This window comes from Danio rerio, chromosome 11 (assembly GCF_049306965.1).
Source record: "Danio rerio strain Tuebingen ecotype United States chromosome 11, GRCz12tu, whole genome shotgun sequence".
Taxonomy (NCBI): Eukaryota; Metazoa; Chordata; class Actinopteri; order Cypriniformes; family Danionidae; genus Danio; species Danio rerio.
This window is the reverse complement of record NC_133186.1, coordinates 31,896,893-31,917,526: the sequence shown is the minus strand read 5'-3', so window position 1 is coordinate 31,917,526 and position 20,634 is coordinate 31,896,893. Positions and strand designations below refer to the sequence as shown.

At 33.6% G+C, this 20,634-nt stretch overlaps 2 protein-coding genes across 7 annotated transcripts in view; one reads left to right on the top strand and one right to left on the bottom strand.

Annotated features, from left to right (window-relative positions):
* grpr (gastrin-releasing peptide receptor) overlaps positions 1–20,634 on the bottom strand; it is a 65,075-nt gene that overhangs the window by 42,578 nt on the left and 1,863 nt on the right. The gene's annotated exons all lie outside the window — the stretch shown is intronic.
* xk (X-linked Kx blood group (McLeod syndrome)) lies at positions 3,640–20,335 on the top strand. Of its 6 annotated transcripts, none has more exons than XR_012386773.1 (5): positions 3,640–4,011; positions 8,228–8,490; positions 17,985–18,423; positions 18,607–18,981; positions 19,324–20,335. XR_012386773.1 is itself a non-coding variant. In XM_073915853.1 (4 exons), the coding sequence occupies exons 1-4, from the start codon at positions 3,767–3,769 to the stop codon at positions 18,788–18,790; spliced, it is 1,131 nt and encodes a 376-aa protein (XP_073771954.1). In that variant the 5' UTR covers positions 3,640–3,766; the 3' UTR covers positions 18,791–20,335. The 6 variants fall into 6 exon arrangements, 3 of the variants coding, with proteins under 3 accessions (XP_073771954.1, XP_073771955.1, NP_001012254.1); XR_012386774.1 differs by having other exon boundaries at positions 18,590–18,981; positions 19,324–19,439; XR_012386772.1 differs by having other exon boundaries at positions 17,985–18,981.

The following is a 20,634-nucleotide window of genomic DNA, read 5'->3' as shown; positions in this document are numbered from 1 at the left end:
TAATTGGCAGCACAAATGTCCTGATACCTCAGGTTGTTGATGTTGCCATCCACTCTGCATATCCCTCGTATGTGCCCTTACTGAATGTAACCCCAAACCATGATTTTTCCTTTACCAAGCTTGACTGATTTCTGAGAGAGTCTTGGGTCCATGCGGGTTCCAATAGGTCTTCTGCAGTATTTATGATGATTGGGATGCAGTTCAACAGATGATTCATCAAAAATCCATAAAAAATCATCAAAATCGACCTTCTGCCAAATTTCCAAATCATCAACTAGAAGTCAAGTTATTATTTGTTGCTCTTACAACTGGGATTGACGACAAGACTTTTGTCAGGTAGTGTAAAGAGTTTTATTAACTTAAGGTATAATCACACTTTAATGTGCTGCTTAAAAATAAATCAAGACAGAGTTTTTTTACAAAGCAAACTAAACATACTACACTATACTAATTTGAATAAGTTTATTTTTATTATTAAAACAAATCATAATATGGAAGCAAATGACCATTTGAAAATGTGGCTGCAGAGTGAACAGGCTTTCCTTTAAAGTAGCTTAAAGTTTTTAGAGAGTAGCTGTTTTTGACTTTTCTGAAACTAATATTCATAATGAAGTAATATGACCTTAAGATAAGATTATGGTTCAAGACCCCTGTAACAAGTCTAATGAACATTTATTCTGGGTACTTTAAGTGCTTTTTAATTTCACACTTCAAAATGTCAAGCATTTAGTAAGGTTGCTTTCTAGGAAAGACTTCCTGTACAAATATAGAGTGCTCATTAGCACAAGAAACCTATTACAGACGAAAACAAACTAGCTTACTATAAATAGTACTGTTTGATTAAATGAGTTAAGTCACAGTTTGCACCTGAAAGCTTTGAGGTTGATTCCTTCAAAGTTCCTGCTGAGCGATTCGGGCATATTAGCATGTATGGAAGTTGGTTTTACTGCCTTAATAGCTACAATGCTTTAATCATGATTCTGACAACATTTACAGAAAAGGGACATCTGATATTTGAGTTGAAACTACATAAATTGTGCAAAATAAGACAAAGCAACATGTCAATCTGACAAAGGTCCATAATTTGTCCCATAAGCTCATTTGTCCTATTTTGACTAGTATCCCATTATAAATTGTGAAAATATCTCATCAATAAAAGCTTAAAGATCAAGTAGAATTCTCTGTTGGCTGTCGTGACTTCAGCTAATCGGTTTTGACCAATGCTAACAATTCTTTTTCACGAGTTCAACATTCAGCTGTGCAAGAAAACATACAATCTGACGTGAATGACGTCATCTTTCACTACTGACCAATGGTATTGTTCTTAAACAGAGAAACTGTTATACAAGTAGCTTTCATTCAAAATCTTTGACCTTATTCTTGAAACAAAAAAAACCCCGTTATGTTAGGCACCAAAAGTGGCCCATATTAAAATGAATTTGAATACTAATTTGGCTATTGTTATGCATAAATTTTCAAATGTACCTTCTTACAAGAGAGGCTTGAAAAATCACGATGCTCTACATTATTTATTATGTATTCAAATGGCCAAATTCTGACTGAGTAAAGTAAAATGTGCAGGCCAGGTTGTTATTTGCATAATAAATGACAATAGACTATAGTTTTTAATTTAAAACCTCAACTGAATAATATTTTCTAATGATACTGTATGTGATGTTATAAATTTGCATTTTAAAATTAATTATTTATTCATATTTCTTTATTCTAAATCTTAGGAAATGTCTTTGCTACATCAATAAGTGTGGTGATGACCATCTGACAAGCTAATCCAGCTAAAAAATAGTGCTTAAAATATCACTAAAATGCCGTATTTAGATCTAATAATCTAATAATTTAATAGTCAATTTTTGAGAGAAAATAACCACCACTTTTACCAGGCTGACTACGGGCCTGCTGCTGACTAAACATTTACCTGTAGCTTTGTCCAATAGCTGAAAATCGAGAACGGCAGTTCACCCTAAGAAATTACCACATCCTTAACCAATACTTTTAGCCCCAACACTCACAATTGTGTTTGATACTGATAGCGCTGCAAAACAACACATGCAGAACACATTTAATATGATTCATACAAGTGTTTCGTCTTTCATTTTACATATCAGTGCCTAAAGCGCCCTCTGTCGGTCATCGTATTTGTATGCATGACTGCCGTTGATGAGTAGCCACCTACATAGTAGGCAGCCACACAACAATCCAATAACTGTTGAAAAATCTTGCTATTTAAACGATACACTAAAGCCTCTAAATTCAAGTGAAGACATTTTCAGAAACTTATTAGTGATAGTACACTTCAGCAGTAATTTACAAATTATTATTACCTATTATTTCTGAATAGCTCATAATACTTAGAGCAGCAATGAGAAAAGTAAATATTGAAGTAAATAACTGTTCTGTTTGTTTTTCTACTGTCTCTGCACTTAGAGCCAGGATTTTCAGTCACACACTGACCCCCGAATAGGATAATTCTCGTGATTATCCCCCATCCTAAAATGGAAAGGGCACTTAAATATACCTATATAGATGTGTTTTTAAAGAATTAATTTATACTTTAATAAAGGTGCATCTATATTATATCAATGATTACATCTCTATTATATCAATGGGTTTTCCTCTTCCTTGCTAATTAATCATTTCAATAAACAATGCATCTATTACAGTATTTATGTTTGTTAACATCAGTTAATGAAATAATGTTGTTCATTCTTATTTAAGGTTAACTCTCAGTACATTAATAAATGCTAACAGGGATGAAATTGGATTTTATTATTGAATTGGTAAATGCTGCGTATGTATTGTCCATTTTTAGTTCTTACTAAATACATTAACCAATAAAAGCTTATTGTAAAATGTGGCTTATTATTTCACAAGAATTTCGATATTTTAATCATTTTTTTTATTTAGTTTATTTATACTATATATATACTATATAGTGAACATTTGCTTATTTGGAACATGAACAAATGCCCAATTCACTATATATCTGCATAAGCAACTCCTGTAATCTTACATGTCCATTAGGCTATATTTTTTCAAATTATTGCACTGATAGAGAAAATGGGCATTTCAGTGTTAGGTAAAGCTCAATAATGTTGAGCAAATATATGTTCTTTAGTGAGTTTCACAACTGTTACTGTTTTCTGATATGTAAAGCCCTGTGAAACAGAAGGCCAGGATCAAACATCTCCCTAATCCTATAAAAAAAAAAAAATGCAAAAAATCATTAATGGAATGTATTTAAAAATATATATTCAGTTTATATAGAATCAGACAATTGCCAGTAATTGTGTTCGAGATATTGGAAAAAGCAAAAGATATAGATTAAACAATAAACATTTTTTTCACAGCCTTCTTTGCTCCTATTTAACAAGAGTGCCATTGATAGGCTATAGGCTAGGGGAGGGGATGGCAATGGTAATCAACACAAAAAGAAAGAAAGGAAACGAATTCTAGACTTGGCATGAGGTCAGTGCACATTTTATTCACTTACTCAAGCACTGTGTCTGTCGTTTATAAATGTGTATTTGGAAAAAAACGTAATACGACGCTCTGACTATACATAAACAATGTTGCACTCCACTGTAAACATTGATCTCGCTGCGCCCTCTACCGGTGAGACCCGGACAAGCGCTGTTCGCCGTGGTGATCAGCTGTGCGAGTCTGCGGCTGGTGCTTGGTGCGTCCGCCGTAACTTCAAAATGCAGGCTCAGGAGACCAGAAAGCAGGAAACCAGCATGGTTGAGTGAGGATGAGACTTCCCAGCTCTGTCCTTGTGTCGGTCTCTTTGTTTACGGCCGAGACGACAGCGGCTCTGTATCTGAGCTCCACGTACCGCTCCGCAGGCGATCAGATTTGGCAGGGTTTCACGCTCCTCTTCACGCTGGTGCCATCAGTGCTGGTGCAGCTCACACTCATCTTTATTCACAGAGACCTGAGCAGAGACAGACCTCTAGTGCTGCTGCTTCATATCTTACAACTAGGTCCAATAATAAGGTAAGCGGCTAATATGCTACTGTCTTCTACTTCTACAATATCATTATGGAAGGGAGTTATCCATCCATCATCCATCTATCCTCCATATAATGGATTGTCGTAGATATAAACAGTGTCCATTGTGAGCGAATAGCACATAACAAAGGGCTTTATTTTTTCTTTTTCCCTCGCATGCGTTAGATAAACATGTGCTGTATCTGTTGATGAATATTATTGATGTGTGACGTTTAATTTACTGGTCGATTAGATGGTGGGTTTTGCCAGAGGTTTCGGGGTTCATTATTGCCTCGCGTCTGCGGATCTTTCTATAAAATGGGGGCATTTTCATTTTTGAAGATAAGGTGTTCTTAAAATAAGGTGTTAATCTGTCAGGTGTAACATTCCACCAGACAATGAATAAATAAATAAACGAAAAAATATATGTATATACAGTTAAATAAATATACAACATACAGTTATCATGCATCAGTTGTTTACTGTAAAGAGTAATAGTGGCAGTACTGTAAAGGCAGGAGGGATTTCACATGGATGATGTCACTTTTATATTTAGTAAACAGTAATAGGGTTGATACATAACAACATTATAGGAACCAAAAGTTGTTGGTAGCGAGAAAACAATACTGTATGTGTATATGTAAATGTGTCTGTCTGTCTGTCTGTCTGTCTTGTCTGTCTCTCTGTATATATATATATATATATATATTAACAAACAATATTATATTTGTGCACATACATTAGATTAGTAAGTACTGAAGCCAAATCTGGAGCTTATCTAACAAAATAACTTACAATAACAGTCCAAAAACTAATACAGCCAAATTTATATGTTATAGAAAAATATTTAAATACAAATAAAAAAATAAAAAAATAAAAATTGAAAAATTGTTGAAATTCTGTATAGTATTTTCTTTGTCAATATTTTGCTTGAATTTAATTGTATTATCTTTTTAATTTATAAAGATGTTTGGTGACTAAAATATAATTTTAATAAATATATTTGTTTATCAAATCTGTTTTGTTTAAATAAACCAAAATACATTGCCTATATTTAACGAGAAATGGATATATATATATATATATATATATATATATATATATATATATATATATATATATATATATATATATATATATATATATATATATATATTTTTTTTTTTTTTTTTTTTTAAATGGGTTATATATACATTTACATACACTCACATCTATGGAAATTGTAACACATAATGAAACTGAAAAATGGAAACTTTTCAAAATGTAAAATAAAAATTTGTAGATTTATTTAAAAATCAGTAGATTTTTTTTTTTTGCATTTGTATTAATATTTCAGAACAGTTAAAGAGATAGTTTGCCCAAAATTGAAAATATATAAAATATTTACTTTTTTCTGTCGAACACAAAGGAAGATATTTTGAAGAAAGCTGAAAACCAGTAACCACTGACATCCATAGTAGGAAACAAAATACTACTGAAGTCAAAGGTTTCAGGCTTTCAGCTGTCTTCAAAATAGCTTCCTTTGTGTTCAATAGAAGAAAGAAACTCAGACAGGTTTGACAGAATTTTTTGGCTGAACCCTCCCTTTAAGAAATCATTGGTTTAATAACCCTGATTTAAAAATGCATGATTATACCTGAGAAATTACTTTGGCCCAGAAAAAAACTTAAATTGTCACCTTATTACAATCCTAAAAAAGTGCACTCTAAACCATTATTTGTTTTCCATGCCACAAGGCATTTATGAATAATTTGTGTCCTCAAATGTTCTAAAATTATTGTTATTGCTGTTATCGACAGCTTCCATTCCTGGCCTCAAAGTGAACTGTTCCAGCTCTATCAGTCCTTGCATTTCTTTATTGACCGTATGCATAATTGAAGCATTAATGCTGCGTTCTCTAATAGAACAGTTTAGCAATGTGACCTATGCCAGCTTATTCAGATAAAGCTCCAGCCCAGTGTGATTCATGCATAATTCAGATGTTTATTTCATTGAGTTTGTGTGAATGGCCGGTGAAAGCTCTCTTGGCCTTCTTTTAACACACTCTCGTCCATCACATTATCATCAAGGTTGCCAACGCACTAATACTGTAAAATGGCAAGGCTGTCGTCAAGGTTTGGGATAGCAAATGCTTGTTAAAAATGTGGCACCTCTGCTTGTCCTGTGAGGGCTGGCGTCTGCATTTTAAATGAATGAGATGGACAGATCGCTCACTGAGACCTTACAAAAGCTGTTCTCGGGTGAGCTGGAATAATGCAGGTCTCACTGGATTGAGAGCAGTTCGCTGAGCACCCATGCATGGTCTGTTGCAACAAGGAGGATGGATATCATTGACATTCAACAATTATTGGACACTACAGGGAAACTAGCGAGCCCTACTAAAATGACAGCTTTTCAGGGTCGGAATGTTTATTGATGGACACTATTAAACACTGTTAACAATTTTTGTAAATTATTGTGTAAATGATTACAGTATTTAACTGTAATATAAGTTGTATTTTATAGTTATGCATTACTGAATGCCTGTAAAGCTTTATTAAAACTAGTTTTGCTGCAATTTATTTACAGTAAGTTACTGGCGAACTGCTGCCAGTAAGTTACTGTAGATACTACAGGAACTTGTAAACAGTGAACATAATGGCAAATCAGTGCTAAAATAAATAAATAAATAATTATATATTTGAATGCATATTTGATTTAAAAGTATTGTATTTAATTTTTAAAAACTATTTAATTTTTACATTTATTTTTGTTAGTATTAAAAAAATGATTAATTAATTCATTTTCTTTTCAGCTTAGTCCCTTTATTAATTAGGGGTCACCACAGCAGAATGAACCACCTACTTATTCAGCATACGTTTAAGCAGAGGATGCCTTTCCAGCTGCAACCCTACACTGAGAAACACCCACACACTCTTCTATTTACACACATACACTACAGCCAATTTAGCATATTCAATTCACCTGTACCGCATGTCTTTGGACTGTGGGGGAAAGCGGGCATTCGAAGAAAACCCACACAAACACGGGGAGAACAAGCAAACTCGAACCAGTGACCTTCTTGCTGTGAGCTGATTGTGATACCCACTGCGCCACTATGACACCGTAATAAAAATTATTAAGATAAAATATGTTGCTACCGTCAAATAACCAAAAATATTTAAAGAATGTATAAAAGAACTTAAAAAGAACATATTTAATTTTATTACTGTTTTTAAATTCAATTTAAGTCAATATACTGTAAATATTGTTACTTATTCTATTTAATTAAAATTTATATAACTTTTTATTTTATGATATGATTTTTATTATAACCATCATTAAAAAACTGTAGAACTGTTTTATTTTAGGATTTTTTAATAGTAAAAAAATGAACAACTATTGCTACCTTCAACTATATTTTGAAAAGGTATAGAACTATTCTAGCCATCATATTTTGTGTTTTCATTCATTCATTCATTCAATTTCCTTTAGCTTAGTTCCTTATTTATCAGGGGTCACCACAGCGTAATGAACTGCCAACTATTCCAGCATATGTTTTATACAGCAAATGCCCTTCCAGTCACTACCCAGTACTAGGAAACACCCATACAGACTTATTCACACTCATAGAGTATACTATGGCCAAATTTTCATTCATTAATTTTGCTTCGGCTTAGTCCCTTTATTTATTAGGGGTCGAAACAGATAAGGGTCGATACAGTGAATGAACCGCCAACTTATCCCACATATGTTTATTGCAGTGGATGCTCTTCCAGCTACAACCCAGTGCTGAGTAACACCCAAATACTCTCACGTGCACACTCATACACTATGGCCAATTTAGTTTATTCAATTCACCTACTGTATAGCACATGTCTTTTGACTGTGGGGGAAACCCACCTGAACACAGGGAGAACATGCAAACTCCACACAGAAACACCAACTGACCCAGCTGGGACTCGAACCAGCGACCTTCTTGCTGGTGACAGTGCTAACCACTGAGCCACCATGCCAGCCATTTTGTGTCCTATAAAGTTTCAATTAATTTGAGAAGGCATGAAACCACTTAATTATTCAAATTAATAATATCTGCAATTTCCTTTGACTATAATAAATATATACAAAACAAATATTCCATATTAAGACACGTGTATGAACAAGGAACATGTATTTTTGAAATCTTTGGCACAAAAAATGTATTTCAAATAACTAAAGCCAGATTTATTCCTTTATACTGTAGGTGCCTGGATGCCTTCTGTATCTATGGCAGTGCAGGAAAGGTGGAGGAGCCGTATGTCACCATCACCCGTAAAAAGCAGATTCCTCGCGAAGGACAGACGGAGGAGGTGGAGCAAGAAGTGGGACAGGCAGAGGGGAAGTTAGTGACCCACAGAGCCGCTTTCGCCAGGACTTCTGTCATACAGGCCTTCCTGGGCTCTGCACCCCAACTCACACTACAGCTCTACATCTGTGTGCTCCAGAGAAAACTTTCTATCGGCCGAGGTAAGAAAATCACACACAATGAGCTACAGGGCAGCATAATATATTATTTCAGCATGAACTGTGCAACACCGCAAGTGTAAATAGTGGTTAGCACTTTACAATAAGGTTGCATTAGTTAATGTATTTACTTACATGAACAAACAATGAACAATACATTTATAGCAGAATTTGTTCATGTTAGTGAAAATACAGTTGTTAATTGTTTGTTCATGTTAACTCAGTGGATGTGTACTGCATTAGAAAATGTTTAACTACAATTATTAAATGCTGCACAAGTATTGTTGATTATTAGTTTATGTTAGCAAATACATTAACTAATGAAACCTTATTGTAAACCACAATTCAGAGTTTACAATAATTGAATTGAAGTTTATCATTTGCATGTGTTCATTAAGCAAATTTAAAGCATTTGGATGCAAGAACTTATAATTATTGTATTGCAAAGACATGCAATTAACATCAGTAGACATTTGTCACTTTTCCAGCTTTTCCAGTTTAAATTTCCTAATTAGGGATGAAAAAGAAACACAAATGTCTTCAAGACAGTAACAAAACAACTTATCCCTTCGCATTATCAACATATCCCTTTGCATCTAAAGGAAATTTGGAAGCAATATTTACTGTAAAAATCCATCAAGCACTATAGCAAAAAGACATTAGGTTGAATGGGAGTAATGTACTCAATCCTTTTGGACCACAACAATTGTATCTTTTTTGGTTATGCACACAGTATGTAATTTTCTAATGAAGATATTTTAAAAAACATCAATTCAATATTGCGTTTGTGGTGGATTAGGTTTATACCAGTATCTAATAGCTTTTTTACTTAAAGCAAGGGTGACTATTTTAGTTTTTCCTTTCCAAGAAATCCATTGACTGCTTAGCCAAATATAGTACTTCAAAGCTGAAATCAATTAAAGTATTTAAGAGCTTTTGTTAAATGTTATGCATAATGTTTGTAATTTTAACAAAAAAATATTTATACAATGAAAATATCATGTTATCTTACATTTGATTATACTACAGGGCTATAAAAGATAAAGATAAAAAGATATGAACTATTTTTGTCATTGTAGTGATTCAACAAAATGTAATTTGTAGCTCTCAGAGACCAAATACAAGAGTGAAAAAAATAATAAAAAAATTTAACAATACTAAAGTATAATAAATATAATAACACCATCCTGGTTTAAAATGTTTGGTGCAGTAAATTGTATAGAAAAAAAGTATATGTTGAATGCTTGATTCTGATAGGATAATGGGTGTTCTAAGGTGTGCCATTATTTTCAGATAAACGCACAGTTGAAGTAGTCACAGGCAGGTTTTGACAAAGTTCTATCTATTGCTATAGTATTTATCGGTATTCATTCATCTTTGTTAATGTGGGTAGCACGTTCGCTTCAGAGCAAGAAGGTTGCTGTTTCGAGCCTCAGCAGGGTTATTTGGGATTTCTGTGTGGAGTTTGCATGTTCTCCCCGCATTTGCATGGGCTTCCTCCGGGTGCTTCGGTTTCCCCCACAAGTCCAAAGACTTGGTATAGGTGAATTGGGTAAGCTAAAGTCCATAGTGTATGTGTGTGAATGAGTGTGTGTGAATGTTTCCCAGTCATGGGTTGCAGTTGGAAGGGCATCCGCTGCATAAAACATATGCTGGATAAGTTGGCAGTTCATTCTGCTGTGACAACCCCAAATTAATAAATGGACTAAGCTGAAAAGAAAATGAATGAATGATTGATTATTTTAACTTGTTGTGAATTTACTAATGTTAACTACCACAACTTTGGATTTTAATAATGCATAAGTTAATGTTGTACAATTATGAATAAATAGTTTACAAGATCATTTATACTTAGTTAATGTTAGTAAATACGTTAATTAACATTAGCTAATGGAGAATTATTCTAAAGTGGATTTGTACAAAACTGATCCTACACACAGCAGATTGAGGACAAAACTGACTAATTGCTTTAAATACAACATCTGAACAATGTAGATGTTGTAACCATAGTGTAACATAATAATTAATTCCAGCCCATTAAATTATAGGAAAATAATGCACACCCGGGATGTAAAGGCCACAATGCGAATCACCATCTCATGTGTCATTCTGTACTTAAGCATTGCTTTGTAATTTTCCTCTATTATATTTATCTATGCTTGTCATTTGTTTATTATATATTAAGCAGATATACACACCAGAAAAAAAAACACCAAGTCTAATCTAAAGTTACTAATTCTTTTAATCATCTGGTCAACTTGTATTCATATATAAACAAAAAAGAAAATATCCAAATGTATGTATTTTACAAAATCATGCATCCCTATAATGAACAAAACATTAAGTTCATTCTGATGCTCATATAAAGTGCTTTAGGAGACAGACTGGTGGATAAAGGCTCTTAGAGAAAACAAAAGCTTAGTGCTGTAGTGTAATTTGGTTTATAGAGTGCATTAGTGCCTGTTCACTTGTTCAGTGCTGCTGGTTCAGGAAGTATTTTGTTATTAATTTTTTCAATAGGGGTTTAAAACAATCTTTTTTATTAACCATGAAACAAAGAGGTGAATCGTCACTTTAAAATCTTTAATTTGATGCAATGAAGCATATAAAAATTGGACAATACCACAAAGATACATGACTATCTCAACATAGGCTCATTCTGAAAACGGAGCCCTATATACATTTCTGTAGATCGCAAACTATGTAGCCAGAAGTATGTTAGCTTTGTAGCTTTCCCGCTGTTACCAATTTGTCCTGTTAGCTCGACATGTTTATCGGAAGACTTGAGATGTAGAGAGGAGTTGACCACGATGACGGAACTCGAGTCCAGCAAAAACTATTCTAGAAAGTGGGTAAGACAAAAACAAAAGCCAAAAAATAAAATAAACAAGTAAATAACAGGGTGAGAATGCAGTAAATTATGAAAACGTGGTAAAAATCAGGTGAGGAGTTTTCTTTTTCTGGATTGCTTTTGAAAACTGTCAGTTTGGTTTAGGAAAGGGGATTACTGGGTCAACCAAAGCTTTTGAAAACGCTAGTGGTTGGTTTTAGGGAAGGAGGGGGGTGGGTCAGTCCATCAGTCAGTCAGTCAGTCAGTCAACAGCTGCCTCTGGTAAATTTACCCGATAACAACAGATGTGAATGGCACTCGCGCAAGAAATTTGAGATCTGAAAAAGTATACAGAGCGACCTCTGGTGGATTTATAAAAACAAAAACTGCAAAATAAAACGTAGCTTCTGGGACTTATTTGGCGCTCTTCAGAAATGTACATAGTGGTACTTTTTAGGCATGAGCCTGGTTTGGACTATCTACTTGGCAGCTTAAGTACAGTCTCCCGAAGCACAGTGAATGACACAGTGAAATTACAAATTATGCAGAAATAAAAATATTAAAGTAGTTGCTTGTATCTAGAAACAATGGCTGCATCTGAAATTGCACATTGTCTTGGGCAGGTAATTAGATTGAATGAAGAAATACTTTACGACCACTAAAAATTACATTGTATTAATGTGAACAATATGAACATAATTAACATGTTGTCATCCTAATAATTAAAAAAAAATTAGCATACTGCTTTTCTAACATACTGGTTTTACTATATAGTAGCCAATTATGCAATTAAAGTCAAATTATATACTATACAAATATAAGCATTTAGAGAGCACAGACATGATTTTATCATTCACAGTGCATCATGGCAGTGGGTGAAGCTTAAAAGCTATTTTGGCGCACTTTGTGACTGGTGGAATGTTCTGTACAGCATCATTGGTAGTTTTTCTGCACATATTCAACTAATAAACATGATTGTTTTTTTTAATAAGTTGAAGAAAAGGAATCGATTTAAACTAGCACAAAACATTTTTAAAACAAAACTATAAATGAACTTTCTAAATCATCTTCAAAGTTTCTAGAGCGTGACTAAGACTCATGCTTTGTTTTCATTCAGTTGTCTTGCTTGGAGAAGTACGGCTCTCAAAGTGGAGCATTGCAGGCTTATGAGCTTATAAGTTCCTCTGTTAATGAGTTTTGTCATTGCCTGCATTCTCCACCACATCTGTAAAGTGTTAAATGTCAAAGAGCAATTAGTTTTTATGTAATTGAGGGATGTCACATTTCCAGCCAATAACTGTGGTTGTTTAAGCATATTCTCCATGTTTTCTCCGTTCAGTAATCTTTCTGGAAGTCCTGTAAACATGGGAAGTGCTTCTCATGTTGCTCATCTAAATTTATCAGGCTCTCGTCAGTGGCACATTCTACACATATGGTTGAGTTACGACTTGAGTCTCTAAAATGATTTCTGCGTCTCTACTTATCTGGGCCTCTCGTTATCTTGTGGACACACTCTGTTTCTGAGAACAAGAGCTAAAATAGATGGCATGTTCTCAGACAATATGAGTCGAGCTCAACAGACAAATGATGTGGAAGCTGAAGCACAGATACAATAATTTCATTAAATACTCTGAAGCGTTTCACAACATAAAAAAGTCACTGACAGTAACTAATAAACATGTGCTGTCAATGTGAAGTGGGACCACAGTACATTGCATTTCATTTTAACCATTAAAGTTTTTAGGATTTTATTATCAGTGTTAATTTTTCAAACCTGTAATAAACCAATATATAATTTTTTTTTTACATAATATAAATGTAAACAAGCTTATATAATCTATGAGGCAGCACATACTGCCAAGTGCCAATATATAGTGTGTACAATAATATTAATATATAATTATTATTATTATCATTACTATTATTAACCCTCTATCTGTCACCTTTCCAAGGATGGGACATTTTTTAGTCATCAAAAAATTAATAAATATAAAACTAAAGTTATACTATGAAACTATAATAACAATATGCTTATATCTCATTTTCAAGTGTGAACTTAAATATTTGGGTGACAGTTGTAAGATTGGCTTACAACAAACCTATGCTGCTGTTCTGATCCAATAATCAAAAACAGAACGCAGTTAAAGGATGGTGTTTAAATCAATTATTTATCTCACTCCATTATAATTAATCTGACTTCATTAAAGTTGTTTAACATGTTTAAATATACAGACAATATAATGGAACATACTAACAAACAGGGGTGCGTTTCTGAAAACCATCGTTATCCAACTAAGGTCGCAAGTTGTGTCTTTACAAACAGCTTGTTGATTTGGCATTTCCCAGATCCATCGTTCCAATGAACATTTACAAACTGAGTCGCCAACGTATATGCTTGCAGCTATAGAGCTGTTGTTAGAAACATAGTTTTTGGTTGTGTTCTATTCTCAGTTATCCCCCTGTGCCCTATTCCTTTAGAACATTCTAACATTTAAACTTAGAATGATTCAAGAAAAAACATAAGTCATCTCTCTTAGGTGTAATATGCTTTCCAAGTATTTTTTTTTACAGTTTAGTTTTAGCGATCTTCATATTGACAATTGCAATCTCTTCTTGATGCACTTTGAAAACATTAATGTCATTTTGAATGCAGCCGTGGTTCGTGACGAAAGCTATAGGTGACCTATTATTTAAATGTGGAATTTACTTTACATCTCCAAAGCTTGTGAAAACAATAATATATAGCATTCATTAATGGTTTTAATTTATAGTAGGTTATTTATTAAGAAATGTGTCTGTACTGTTTATGACATGGGCCTTAACGTTTCTGCAGTGGTTTGCAAGTGACAAATTGTCAAATTAGACTGTTACAAAAAATAAATCAACATAAAAAAACAAACAAGATCCTACATAATAATATTAATAAAAATAATAATTATTATTATTATTAAGTAGTATTTTTTTAATTTCCTAATAAATTGCTTACTGTAAATTACAACCATTAACGATTTATATGATTTATATATGAGATTAGAATACATGTTAGCTAAGTGGTTGTATGTTTTAGAATAGAATATGGAATATTCTCAATAATATTTGTAAAGGGAAACATTGGCCCTAAATGTGCTGTTTATATACGTTTTAATTAATTTGGAAAACGATATAAAATTTATATATATATATAAAAATTTTTTAAGTGTGTGTGCATGTGCTTGTAAAACAATAAAATTTGCTCAAGAAATTATGGGTTTTTCTTTAAATAAGTTGTTAGTCCACCCTGTTTAGAGCATCAGTATGGACATTTTACGTAATAAATAACATGGTTCATAACCTCCTAATTCCTGCAGCACGAGAACTTTATAATTGTTTATGAGCATCAAAAGTGGCTGATCTGTTCGGCGAAATATTTGACTGCGTGTCACCGCATCTCAAACGACTAAAACTATATAACTAGAGAAATCTCCACTGTGCTAAGCGAGAGTGCTTACTGAACAGCGCATCATCAATGATGTAATCGTTCCCAGGCCAGAATGTAATGTGAGTGCGGGCCGTCGGGGGATATGGGAGGGGGGCAAGCGTGCTTCGGCCTGGTTCAAGGCAACTATAGTGTGAGTATGCCCTTACTGTAGCTGTAGCAAATGCAATGCTGTGCAACAAAGACAGTGAAACTGCCTTTGTTAGAATATGAGGCTACCCACTGGGAGATGCAGGGTTAAAGCCATTCACCCACATCAACAGTTACCTTTTCTCTTTATAACCTGAGCAAATCATTGTCAAACATGAGCAAGTACCAACCCCCAAAACCAGCCAAACATGAAAGCAAAGTTGAGAACATAAAGTGGGGGAGAAGTACATTAACATACTCTCCTCTCCAATCATACCCTCCTCAGGCCATGACTAAACATTAGTAAATAGATTGTACATTAAAATATATCAATGTCTCTGATGGGTGTATCATTACAACTTTGAAGTCATGAACTGCCAAATTACATCTAACATGGTAAAGTTAAATCAAGGAAGATCACAAGAAGATTCATTATGTATGCTGAAAAGCACATGGTGACTGTAAGACAAATGGCAGAGAAGTGTATTGGAGCTGTGAAGAATTTGCCACCACACCAGGAGGACTCATCCTGTGCTTGAAATGTCCCAGCAGTCCTTCATTAGCATAGAAGGAATAATATATACTATTTTCTCAGCTTACACGCACTCATATATGTCGAATATGTTTGCTGCTTGTTCAAACAACTTGTGAGCTGAAGCAACACAATTCTTGAGATGTTTTTGGCACAGCCTTATTGTTTAATGTTCAATCAACTTGAAATGGGAAAACCATTAGGTTAAATTAATCCATTTGAGTTAGGACAACGTAAAAAGATTGTGTGGAACCCAGCAATTTTTACAGTGCAGTTAAGAGTTTAATAATAATATTAGTATTTGTCATATTCATTATGGGACTTTAGCAGTTCAAAAATTATTTGAAAGCAAAAACTGTTTATTTTTTAAAGCAAAAAATGCTATTATTATTAATTAAAATAATATAAAAAGTAGATTATATTACACCAAACCAGTCTTTTTTGCACTGAATGAGAGCAGCTGAAAGCACTATTTGGTTTAATGCCATTTTTTTTCTCCACACCATCAACTATCATTGCACTGAATATTAGGAAGGATTTATAGACTGCGCCTTGCTGATTTTTTGTCATCTGCTCTGCGTGAGGAATGTGTTTGAAGCCTTGCAGTCTGTCCTTGAAAGCAGCATTGCAGATGGAAGATGATAATGGACAGTGAATCAGTCTGACCCTGTTACCCACGAGGCACAGACTAATGAAACGGTGACTGACTTTAGATCAGATGGAAGGCTGAAAGAGGCCATATGTTTGCACGGCTGGTGGATTCAGGCCTTCAGGGTGTCTGCTTTTGTTGTCTTTTATTACTGAACAACAATAGTAAACAAAACAGTAAATTATGTAACGATATGGCAACATAGCCATTATGTTATCTGGAGGACCAAACTAACTCAAATGAAAAATAAATAATGCAGTGATATGAAAATAAACAAAGGAATAAATGATTGGGTAAAACTAATAAAACTATTTTTGGTAGCACTTTATTCTGATGGTCCATTGAGTATTAGACTGTCTGCCTAATATCTGCTGATACTGCTCCTTCAGCAGACATTTAACAGACATTTTAAGAACAGTACATATACTATAAGAAGTACATGTCAACTTACACTAATCCTAACCGCAACCTAACAGTCTACTTATAATCTAATGACAATGAATTGTAATATAAATTTAACAAACGGACCATCAAAATAAAGCGTGACTATTTTTTCATTTATATTTTCAGTATTCCTTCTGTATTTTTAATGTTCTTTTATGTTATTTTTATGTTATTTTTTGTATGCTTTTTTATGTTTTTCATATTTTAATATTTAAAGTTATTGATAATTATATAAAAAATTTGATTCATATTTAATGCTACATTTATTCAGTTATAAAATGTAGTCTTGCATTTGTGTATTACTTTTCTCCTTATTTAATTAATTTCAGCACTATATTAAATTCTTTGTTTAATATTTCATTGATGATTTTATTAAAATTTCTTTATTTATTTGATATCTATTTATTTACATTTTATTCCAACATTTATTAATATATACTTTCAGCCCAAATAATAATTATTATTGAATTAAACTAAAATTGAATATTCTTTTACATTTTGATTTTTTTCTATATTTCTTTAAATTTGTATTATATAAGTGATGATTTAATTAATTTTATTTTTGGATGCATTTATTTTTATATTTATTTATTTCTAAAATTATTACATCTAATAGAAGCCTTTCTTTTTTATTTAGCCGCTCATTAACCGAATATTAACCATTACCTAATAAATATATGATTGACGTGTCTATTTTGTGTCTTACACATTAAATATGCATATTGCATTTTAAAATAGTGATTTATAGCATAGAACAGCAAAGAACATCTTAACAATAGAACATCGTCAAATCTTGATGCTCCTGTAGTGTTTCCAATGGCATAGAAAAAATTATAAACTAACAAAAAAGAATAACTTCAATAGTCATTTAAATACCTTTACTCAAATAATCTGCACTACGAAACTTTTTGAAATTATTTTTGAATCTTTGTTCTGTGAAATTAGCTAAAAAAAAAAAAAAAACCATTTTATTTTTTTTCATTGTTTTTTCACTTTATCAGGCTCTACCTTAACATAGAACAGTGCGTCTCAAACTTATTTTGCCAGATCGGGTCACAAATAATAGTTTTTAACCCTTGAATACTATTAATGGGTTAAAAATGCATCCTTTCGGTTAATGGATAAACGGTTATTAAGAGCATCTCTAGTTTGCGTATTACTTTTTTTATTTATAATTTTCTTTATTTATTTTATAATTTTTTTATTTGCTTTCTAAATTTGTTTATTTTTATTTTTGTGTATGCAACATAAAAATGACACAAAGTCTAAAAAATCACTGACTGATTTAATCCAATTATTCATTTTAGTTCCTGGATTTTTTGTTCCCTCCATGCAGTAAACTGTTTAAACTCAACACTGATCTAATCTCAGTTCATTTTAGCCACAAACTTTGTATAATATTCACCATGATCATGTTTCACTCGTTTCTCTCCCGCAGGCACACTGATGGTCATCTCCCTTCTCTCTATTGTATACGGAGCCTTACGTTGCAATATTCTCGCCATAAAGATACGCTACGATGACTACGAAGTCTCCGTGCGTCCACTGGCATACATGTGCGTGTTCCTGTGGCGTGGGTTTGAGATTGCCACCCGTGTGGCCGTCCTGGTCCTCTTCAGCTCCGTGCTGAAGGTATGGGTGTTTCCGGTGGTGTTGGCCAACTTCATCCTCTTCTTTCTTCACCCGTGGGCCCTTTTCTGGAGCAGCCGATCTCCATTTCCAGAGAACATTGAAAAAACATTGACCCGAGTGGGAACCACCATCGTCCTCTGCATGCTGACCTTTCTATATGCTGGCATTAATGTGTTCTGCTGGTCCGCCGTGCAGCTCAAATTGGATGACCCGGATCTGATCGACAAGGGTCAAGCTTGGAGGAGGTTAGCTGTGTATTATTCACTTCGTTTTGTTGAAAACACAGGTCTGACTTTGATGTGGTACATCCACCAGACTGAGTTCTACAATTGGGTGGATGCGCCGGTGTTAGAAGTAATGTTGTTGTTGGGTTACGGCACAGCGGTGTTCTTTATGTTGCTTTTTTACCAGTTCTGCCACCCTTGTAGGCAACTGTTTTCCTCCAGTCCGGCTCAGGGCTTTTGGGAGTGTTGCGGATCTCTCTGTATGCTCCGTGGGACTCTTTCGCAGCCTGGTTCCATGAGGAGCAAGCCACCGGGGAAGGAGACCGGAGATGATCCGGTCTGTGTTACCAAAGGAGACATGACACAGAGTCTGTGCGGTGCCGTGTGAGGAAAGCACAACTTAAAAGGAGAGTTCAGCACAAACATGGACATTGTCTTTCTTTTGTTCAACACCAAAAGATGTTATGAACAATGTTGGAAATTGGTTGCCGAAATTGCGAAAAACAATTACTATGGAAATCAATGACTGTTTCCAACTTGCTTCAAAATATCTTCTTTTGTGATTGAAACAAGTAGATGGTGAGAATATGATGACAGTTTTCATTTATTTTGGGTGAATTATCCCTTTTAAAGTAAGGGACAGCTAAACTTGTAATATATTGTTAATGATCAAAATATAAGTTAAGATATTTTTGAGCAAACCTTGTAGGTTGCAGACACTCTACACTGAAAAAAATGAATTAGATTTAGTAATTCTTTAAGGTTAGTGGTTGTAAACTATTTATATGGGCTGAATTTAAGCAAAGTAATTTACTAATGTTCAACTTAATTTGTTTGCTTAAATTCAGCCCATATAAATTGTTTGCAACCATTTACCTTAAAAAAAATGAGTAAATCCAATGAAACGTTTTTATTTTTCAGTGATCAGAAATGAAGTAATGCTATTTTGGATCAGCATGAAGGTGAGTAAATCTTGACAGAATTATATTTGTGGATGAACCATCTCTTTAAACACATTGTCATGAAGTGCCCTTTAAGGAATGAAAGGAAGAATTAAAAATAAAAAGTTGAATTTCTGCCTTTGGTACTTACTGCAGGAATGTAAGAGGCAGTGTTTGTTTGTACCTTTTTCTCTTGTTTGGTGAGGCAAATGAGCCAGCATGGTCCACTGAAATGCATGTGAAAATCCCTGTCGAGATGAACCCGCTGCTTTGGTCGTGTGACGTGGAAGCGCTTTGTTTGTTTCCCATTTGGTGTTGGTTTGATTAATGTTACAGCGTCTAAGCTCTCTGTGTCTGCATTATTTAAAGCCGATTATTGAAAAGATTGTATTTGCAAAGTTTATAAGCTTTTGTTGCCACTTTAAGGGCATTGCTTTCTGAAAACTGTTTGACAACCTCTCAGGTTTGTTAATACTTTTAATCTTATTTGTCTTGTTTTCTATTTGTCTATATTAGTCTTAATCTGTTCATATAATGTAAGAATGTGAAATTAGTTCTGACTTGTCATATGATAATAATAACTTATGGCCTAAATTCAAGGGATTACTTGAAAATGCTTTCAAAATTGACAGATAATGAGAATTACTGCCGGGTAGCCAAAGCCTTCAAAATTCCTCAAAGAGTTATTAGTTAAGTGATTGTTTTTCCTTTCTTTTGTTTACACTCCTACTTTGCATTGGTCTTATGTAAGGACCTCTTTTGCACATTATTCTTATTTTTTTCTACAAACAGCACAAATGTCACTCATGTCATACAGGGCAGTAGATGATTACGTCCTTTGCTGCCCCCCTGTGGGGAGTTTAATAGTGATGAGGGTCTGGAAACTCCTTTAAAACATGTCCATAATCACTGTATAGAGCACATCACTGCTTTTGATATGAGGAACTGTCAGCAAAACCATAATAAAAAATAAAGGAGAATGTTATTTTGTCCATGATAGTGAACGGTTTATTGTTTTACTATCTATCTATCTATCTATCTATCTATCTATCTATCTATCTATCTATCTATCTATCTATCTTATATGAAACACACACTTAATTTTCATTTATTTATGCTTATTCTATATGTGGTGGTTCAATTTTCACATTTTTTGCTGTTTAACCAGAGAAAGACAGAACTGAAGACATTTTTGCTTTTTCTGTGGAATGATTTTAAGATAATGAGCTAAAAACTAGACAAAACAAATCAGAACAAAAAATAAAGTAAATAGATGGAATGAGCAGATTTC